The following is a 9,102-nucleotide window of genomic DNA, read 5'->3' on the forward strand; positions in this document are numbered from 1 at the left end:
TTTATTTCCATTACTCTAGGAGAAGGTCCCAAAAGATATTGCTGCAGTTTATGTCAAAGATTGTTCTGCCTGTGTTTTCCTCTAGGAGTTTTATAGTATCTGATCTTATATTTAGGTCTTTAATCCATTTTGAGTTTATTTTTGTGTATGGTGTTAGAGAATGTTCTAATTTCATTCTTTTACATGTAGCTGTCTAGTTTTCCCAGTACCACTGATTGAAGAGAACTGTCTTTTCTCCATTGTATATTCTTGCCTCCTTTGTCATAGATTAATTGACAATAGATGCATGCGTTTGGAATTCTTCGAATAATTTATTCTTAAATTCGTCTTATAGATCCTAGGAAGTAGCAGTAGAAAAATATCAAAATCTCCTGGGGGAAAAAGAGTTCAAACTACAAAGATTCTCCAACCTTGGAGATTCTAATATCTCTTCCTTCTGTGAACCTGTCCACGTGAGAGGTTCTCATAGGAGATTCACTGTAGTTGGGAGCCAGTGTGACTTATGGGGATTTGCTTATACCATTTGTATCAGTCAGCTTAGTCTAAATTATGTCCCATTAAAGAAAGACCCCAAAATCTTAGTGGCCTACAAAAAGAAAGATTTGGGGCTTCCCTGGTGGCGCAGTGGTTGGGGGTCCACCTGCTGATGCAGGGGACACGGGTTCGTGCCCCGGTCCGGGAAGATCCCACATGCCGCAGAGCGGCTGGGCTCGTGAGCCATGGCCGCTGAGCCTGCGCGTCCGGAGCCTGTGCTCCACGGCAGGAGAGGCCACAGCGGTGAGAGGCCTGCGTGCCGCAAAACAAACAAACAAACAAACAAAAAAAACAAAAAAAGAAAGATTTGTTTCTTGCTCAAGCTGTAGCCCTTTTCCACATTATCTTGTGACCTACACTGAAAGAGCAGTCCCTATTTGGCCAATTCTGGTCTCATTACAGAGGCAATGAAGAGGGAGTGGAACCATATGATGACTTAAAATCACTGATTGGATGTGGTAGATATCTCTTTCTGCTTACATTTTATTGGTTCATTAGTCAGAGCAGATCACCTGGCCACTCCCGAGTTCAACTGGGTAGGAACGTATACTCCTTTCACAGGGAGGATTCAAATGGCCATACAGTGGGGCTGGGAGGTGTAATCCACAGGGAACAATAATACAGTCTGCCATACCACTCGGGTTGTGGTAGGAAAAAAGGTGAAAAACAGGGCTCTAAACCTTGGATACCAGACCATCAGATGCCTAACTGACCCTTCCACATAGCCATCTTTCCTCATCCATGCTCTCTGTTGCTCAGTTTTGAGAAAGAGCAGTGAACCCTTTTAGCTGTTTTCTTAAGTAATCCCATTCCTGCTTACCTCTCTAAAGCAATGCTTTTTAAAATTATCCTCCCTTTTCCTAATATCCTCAGCTTTTCTCCCTTCATCCACCCACACTCTTAGACCCCATAGTATCAAATTCCTCTCCTTAGAGATTCAGGCATTCTTAAATCTGTCCTCTATCCAGATCTCTTGGTGTAATCCTCCTGCCCCTCATTACTTTCCATTTCCCCCCTTTCACTGTGAAATGCTCTAGATCTGTGGTCTATACCACCAGCATTATTTCCATTTTCTCCCTAACCCTTGCAGTCAAATTCCATAGGATCCATGCCTCTAACAATTTCTGACTTTAAAGTCAGCAGTGGTAACCTTCCAGTGCATATTTTAATAGTTTTGATCAGCCTGAAATTCTTGCCCACCTAGCTTGAATTGTACCACTTGAATCTGATTTTATCGTTTAAGTGTTCCTTTACCAGTTTTTTCACCAGATTTTCTTCTTTCTCACTTTGAAGTGTCCCTAAGGTTTTGTCTTCTACTATCTATTCTTTTTTTTAATTCTGTTTTCCTCAAAGGAATAATCTATTGTGTAAATACAAGCTATTTATTCTATACTGGTGACTTCCAAGATAAATTTATCTTGTCCAGATAAATCTTCAATTCCTTTGTCTTATATTTTACCTCCTTACAGGATAGCTTATTCTCAGATGGTCAGAAATTGAAAGCTTTATCTTTCTTTCTAAATTAGAGCTTCCTTCCACCTTCCTTGTTTTTATCAGGGTCAGATTTTAGGCCTGTCTGCCATGGAGTTCCCATGAATCCTTGCTCTCTGCCTTCCCTCTTACTATTCTTTCCTCAGTTCCTGATTCTTTTTCCCCCCTCAGTTCTGACTGACATCACCCAAATTATATTCATATTGTCCCATACCTAAATTGCTCCAATTCTTAGGTAGCTTATTAAATCCCCCCCTTAAAAATATTCATCTTAGATGTTGCCACCAAACATTAAAATATTCAGTTATTATATATCACTACAGTCCCCAAATTAGCAGAATGTCCACAATATCTTTTCAAGTTTCTTCTAACATTGAATTTTTCAAGACTCTATGAATTTCCCAAGACCAGAGGGACCAATCCTTCAAATGACAAATGAAGAGACTTCATAGAGTTTTCTTTGTTTGTTTGTTTTTGTTTATTTTATTCTATTTATTTATTTTTGGCTGCGTTGTGTCTTCGTTGCTGCGCGCAGGCTTTCTCTAGTTGCGGTGAGCAGGGGCTACTCTTCATTGCTGTGTGCAGGTTTCTCATTGCAGTGGCTTCTCTTGTTGCAGAGCACAGGCTCTAGGCTCCCAGGCTTCAGTAGTTGTGGCATGATGGCTCAGTAGTTGTGGCTCATGGGCTCTAGAGCGCAGACTCAGTAGTTGCGGTGCACGGGCTTAGTTGTTCCACGGCATGTGGGATCTTCCCGGACCAGGGCTCAAACCCGTGTCCCCTGCATTGGCAGGCAGATTCTCAACACTGAGCCACCAAAGAAGTCCTTCATAGAATTTTTGATCCATGCATTAGTGGCTCCAGTTTTGGCTGTCTTCACTTTTCTCGCTGATACTTGGTGTTACAACTAAAAAATAATTCTGAGTCATTTAATACATTTTTGTCATTGCTACAGTGACTCTATTCTTGGCTCAGGTTCTTCTATCATTCTTGAAGTTTCTTCAAGGAAGGACTGTTGTATTACCTCCAATGATTTGCTGGGTCTAATGAGCTCCATGCTTCAGTTTCTGAAGTTACAGTCATTTTAGCTTAAAATTCATGTCTTAGTTACTGTCTCAGATTCAGGACAAGCTTATAGCCTTAATTACATGCTCTGCCAGACCCAGCTCTCCCCTAGTATTACCCTATTATTATACCAGTTCACTAGTTCAGAGCCTCCTCCCCTCCCTCATGGTAAATTTCTCTTGTGGTGCTTTATATCTTTTCCAACTGGCCAATGTCAGTTGGGACCAGCCCAAATCATCATAATAAGAGGTTCTTATAATGTTATACCTCAAGGGGAAAGGTTTGAGTTTTGATCCTTTTCTTCCCAGAAGGAGATTTGCCTCCATCCTCCCCAGCATCCTTGGACATTGGAAGATGCAGCCTTGTCATGCTACATAAAAGTTCTTGTTGGGCTTCCCTGGTGGTGCAGTGGTTGAGAGTCCACCTGCCGATGCAGGGGACGCGGGTTCGTGCCCCGGTCCGGGAAGATCCCACATTCCGTGGAGCGGCTGGGCCCATGAGCCATGGCCGCTGAGCCTGTGCGTCCGGAGCCTGTGCTCCGCAACGGGAGAGGCCACAACAGTGAGAGGTCCGCGTACCGCCAAAAAAAAAAAAAAAAGTTCTTGTTATACTCTTTTTCTCAGGATGCTTGCATCACTTAAAATTTCCTAAATGAAAAAGCAGCTGGCAACTCCAATTCTTGCTACTATAACACTACTTTATGTATACTTATAAAAATTGATCTACTCCATGGGAACTAATCTCTTACAAGTTCTCCATAAAAGTAATAGTATTTCCTGGCTGTATATTCAAACACCATAACTCTTTTCTGTTTGAACTCAGTTTTCACTTTATCCATGTAATGTTCTTTTACTAGTAAAACAACTATTCACTTTTTATCTCTTTCTTTCTGAGGTCATGGGGACTCTTATATCTGCTTCTCTCTTTGAGTCTCTTTGATTCCTATCCTGAAGCTTTTTCTGTTTTTCCATGTCCATAGCTGAAAAAGGCCACCCCCAAAATGGTAGTCCTAGCTTCTAAATTGTTTGGTTTTTACATATGTAACATCCATATGTAGCTAACAGAAGTCTTCAAGTTTCAATTCTAAGTTCTTAGGAGAATTGTTGAATAGCTGGAGCCTGGTGTTTACCACTGTCTGATCAATTGTTTTCAAGGAGAAGTTAGATCATATACTACAAACATGGCTGCCTACATCTGTCAATGTGGGTGGTGGTCTCAGAGAAGGGAAGCATAGATTGAGAAGATATCTCAAAATGTATAATTGTATAATGTATGGAGGAAAGAATGTGAGCAATCACTTAGCGTTAGGAATTAGCTTAAAATTTATAATTGGCAATTAGAGTGACCTGACAGGAAGGTGTGCTCCATAGCAAACTATTGGAAAACAAGTGTGTGTGTACACTGTAAATCCAAATGGTGTAAAGTTTATTTGCCAATATCAAACTTTAAAATATGGTAAAAACATCAGGTAACTCATAGAAACTGTGGGATGATTCTTACTACAGGAATTGCATTATTATATTAATCATGGGTGGTAGCAGTGGAACATCCTTTCCTGCTTAATCCCTCAGTCATCTATATGCTGTTCAGTACTCTTTGATTGACTTACCTTATTTTCTCTTATTTTGGCTCTTTGGGGAGCAATAACAGAATTTTACTTGAGCTATCCTAAGTAAATGGAGGAATTTATTATAAGGCTTCTTGTAACCTAAGGGGTGATACTTCAGCTGGGGACTAGAACCAGTACTGGGAAGCCATTAGGAACTGGGATTATGCAAATGGTCTCTTTGAGGACACATGATCTTACATCTCTGCTTTTCTGTGGATGTATGCTTTATTCTTTGTACTGATGAACATTCTGTTTACATAGGGAAAATGTGGCTTTGTAGTGCTTGTCTTATATCATTTTTAAATTTAGCACCCAGTGGAGACTAACTTGGGTCTAAGTTTTTAGGAGACGTACTCTTATTGGACATCTTGGCTTGAGCCAGCTGTCTCCAACCGTGACTATGGAGAGTTGGATGAATATAGATGGGCTGTAAGAGCCAAATACTATTGGTGGATTGGCAGTTATTAAATCTGGGCAGCTTGGGCTGAGGAGAGACTTCAAAAAGTGTCAACAACAATTACAAGCTTTTAACTTCATCTGTTTTTTATTCACTGCTCCTTGTGTTTATTCCATCTTTTATCCCAGGTTGCAAGGTCATATTTATAAACAGCCAAAGCCTTTTCTAATCACTATTGTCAATTTTTTTTTCCTGTTTTTACTACAGCACTTTGCCTCTCCAGTCCAAAAAGACAGGGACATTTGCACTTGATATTTCATTCACTTTAGGATACTAGGCTTGAGTAAAGATTCAGCCCCACAACAAGGCATTTCTTTATAAGTTGTATTCCAAAATATGAGAGTGCAAAGATTCACAAGAATGTCTCATTGAATTCCACTTTAGAAGAAGTCCAGCAAGATGATGACCAGCTAGAGAACCACCAGGAATCTCAAAACAAACTCCTTGGGGAAGTTGCTTTCAAGAAAACAACTCTGACTAAGAAAAAGGGCCATGAATGTAGTTCATTGGGGAAAAAAAATGTGAGTACAAAATATGTTCCTTCAAAGAAAAAGCTTCTTAAATTTGATTCACATGGAAAGAATTTAGACTTACCTGGTCATGTAAGAAATTATGTAGAAAAGAAACCTGATGTAGCTAAAGAGCATACGAAATCATTCAGCCATAGCTTATCTGATACAAAGAAAGACAAAAATCAAACTGGAAAAAAATGTGAGAAATTACCCAACCATAGCTCATCTAATAGGCCTGACAAAACTCAAACTGGCAAGAAACATACTGAACGGGACAAAATTCAAACTGGAGAAAAACATAAGGAATCATCCAGCCATAGCTCATCTCCTACCAAGTGTGACAAAACTCAGAATAAAGTGAAACCATATGAATGTAATGAATGTGGGAAGGTTCTCAGCCACAAACAAGGACTCGTTGACCATCAGAGAATTCATACAGGTGAGAAACCATATGAATGTAATGAATGTGGGATAGCCTTTAGCCAAAAATCACACCTTGTTGTACACCAGAGAACTCACACTGGAGAAAAACCATATGAGTGTATTCAGTGTGGCAAAGCCCATGGTCATAAACATGCCCTCACTGACCATCTGAGAGTTCATACTGGTGAAAAGCCCTATGAATGTACTGAATGTGGGAAAACCTTCAGACATAGCTCAAACCTTATTCAACATGTGAGATCTCATACAGGCGAGAAGCCCTATGAATGTAAGGAATGTGGAAAGTCCTTTAGGTATAACTCATCTCTTACAGAACATGTGAGAACTCATACAGGTGAAATACCATACGAATGTAATGAATGTGGAAAAGCCTTTAAGTATAGCTCATCCCTTACTAAACATATGAGAATTCATACAGGTGAGAAACCCTTTCAATGTAGTGAATGTGGGAAAGCTTTCAGCAAGAAGTCACACCTCATTATACATCAAAGAACTCATACTAAAGAGAAACCCTATAAATGTAATGAATGTGGAAAAGCCTTTGGACATAGCTCATCTCTTACTTACCATATGAGAACTCATACCGGTGAAAGTCCTTTTGAATGCAATCAATGCGGGAAGGCTTTCAAGCAAATTGAAGGTCTTACTCAACATCAGAGAGTTCACACTGGGGAGAAGCCCTATGAGTGTAATGAATGTGGGAAAGCCTTTACCCAAAAGTCACACCTCATTGTACATCAGAGAACTCATACTGGGGAGAAACCCTATGAATGTAATGAATGTGGAAAAGCGTTCAATGCAAAGTCACAACTTGTTATACATCAGAGATCCCACACTGGAGAGAAACCTTATGAATGTAATGAATGTGGAAAAGCCTTCAAACAAAATGCATCCCTTACTAAACATATGAAAACTCATTCAGAAGAGAAATCTCATGCGTGAAATTAGTGTGGGAAATCTGAACTAAAGGTTTTATTTAACCTTAGAAGTATTCTAACTTTAAAGAATGTTAGAAAGCTTTTAACAAGAAGTTACACCTCGTTACCCATGAGAGAATTTGAAAATGAATCACCACATGGAAGAAATGGATGGAGAGTTTAAACCTTTTATATAAAATATTGTTTTTAAAATATTTTAAATGATCTATATATTCAGATTGAATATAAAGCTTTTAAAATTGTTAATAATTGAATAATCAGAGCACTAGAGAAACAAATTACATTTTCTGACAATTCCTGAGTTGCTTGAGGGTTGTGTACTTAAGCACCACATGTGAGAATTGAATTTGCGTATCTGTTTATTGCCATGTATAAATGTGTGTGACCATTGATATGAGTTTCATCTTTGATGCTATCATGCAGCTCTTTCTTAATGTCTTTGCTAGTACCTGCATCAGCAGAAAACTTTATAGAAGGGTTATTATCTATGTAAAAAAAAATGTTAACACAAAATTAAGAGAAAATGAAAGAAATCAGCTGAGAACACACAGGTGCTGGTAGGGAATGCTATCCAAGATATATTGTTGAGTGAAAAAAGGTTGCTCAACTGTGTATATAGTTTATTCCCACTTGTGTACAAAAGGGTGTGTGTGTTTTCCTGTCTGTCTGTGTGTATGTATGTATGTATTTGTGTATATATATGTATATTTATATGTGAGTAAATTGGTTTGAAAAAATACAAAAGAAACTTAGCGGTTGCCATTGGGCACAGGACTACAGGAATGGGGTCTGGGATGGGACGGAGACCTCCTTTTTATTGTATACTCTTTACATTTTTAAATCATGTACATATATTATTTTCACAATTAAAATCCTTTTAATATGTATAAATCAGTACTAATGAAAAATTTCACTGAACCCACTCCATGATGTTATTTGACAAAGTAAGAGTTTCTATGCTTATTCATGAATGAGGATATGGTATTAAATTTGATATTGAATTCACAAAGGTTTTTCCTATCAAACATGTTCTTTCATTAAAATAATGAATTACAACTATAACTCAGCACTGTGTTTCTTTTATTTATCACATTTTTAAAGACTGAAGATGAACTGTGATTGCAGCTGAATGAAAGTGATTTTCTGCACAATCACTCCATTTTATCTCATATTCAAAGTGCTTATACACAAATACCTCAATCTGGGATTTCAAATATATTGCAGCAAATGGCACTACTTCTTGTTCTTGCCCAATAGCAGACCTTGTTAATGTATCACTGCACTCTTTCTGAGTGAATCTAGACTTGGCCTCAGAATCATTCTTAAGCATGCATTCCAGAAGATACTGTTAATCAATTTGGGTTTGCACAGGAAACCTATTTTCCTATTTTTACTCGTGAGTCATAGATTAAAAAATACAGCTGAACTGTTCTAAAATTTAAGTTGTTACACTAAAAACAGTAACATAAGGACAAAAATGGTTTTGTAATATAAGGTAATAATAATATTTGATATGTATGTCACCTTTTACATTTTTCAGAACACATTCACTGCATTACCTGATTTATTCCTCAGAATAAACATATAAGTTGATAGGAAAGACTTGTCTAGTCATGGTCAATACTTCTCAATAAATATTTCACCTAGATACTAGCCTAGCATAATTATGGACCCTCAACCATATGTGATTAAATGCCATCTTTGCAAATATTTCCTATTCCAATGCCTGCCTTCTTGAACTCATTTTGGAGAATTAAAAGTATGAATATTTAGAATGAAACGTGTGCGTGTGTGTGTGCACATGTGCACATACATATATTGAAAGATTAACTCACGGATATTATGCTCTCATTACCAAGTAACTTATTTACTGTCAGGGAAGAAAATGAAATGTGAAAGCCATTTCCATCAGTAATTTATTACCAGGTGAAAATCTAGCACTATGCACCGAATGAATCATCACTGTCCAGAGCTGTAGAAAATCTGTACTTTGTAGAAGAATAAAACAGTTGCACATATGGCTAGAAATTTCCTACACTTCTTGGAGAACCCATGGTA

At 38.2% G+C, this 9,102-nt stretch overlaps 1 protein-coding gene across 5 annotated transcripts in view; it reads left to right on the forward strand.

The window, feature by feature from the left end:
* Nucleotides 1-8,106, forward strand: part of ZFP37 (ZFP37 zinc finger protein) — a 45,281-nt gene extending 37,175 nt beyond the window's left edge. For all 5 annotated transcript variants that reach the window (XM_067743633.1, XM_067743632.1, XM_067743635.1 and 2 more), the window contains one exon: nt 5,538-8,106. In XM_067743633.1, the coding sequence (XP_067599734.1) occupies nt 5,538-7,048 (1,511 nt within the window). In that variant the 3' untranslated portion in view covers nt 7,049-8,106. The remainder of the gene's footprint in view (nt 1-5,537) is intronic.
* Nucleotides 8,107-9,102: the final 996 nt, after the last annotated feature.

This window comes from Pseudorca crassidens, chromosome 7, assembly GCF_039906515.1.
Source record: "Pseudorca crassidens isolate mPseCra1 chromosome 7, mPseCra1.hap1, whole genome shotgun sequence".
Classification (NCBI taxonomy): Eukaryota; Metazoa; Chordata; class Mammalia; order Artiodactyla; family Delphinidae; genus Pseudorca; species Pseudorca crassidens.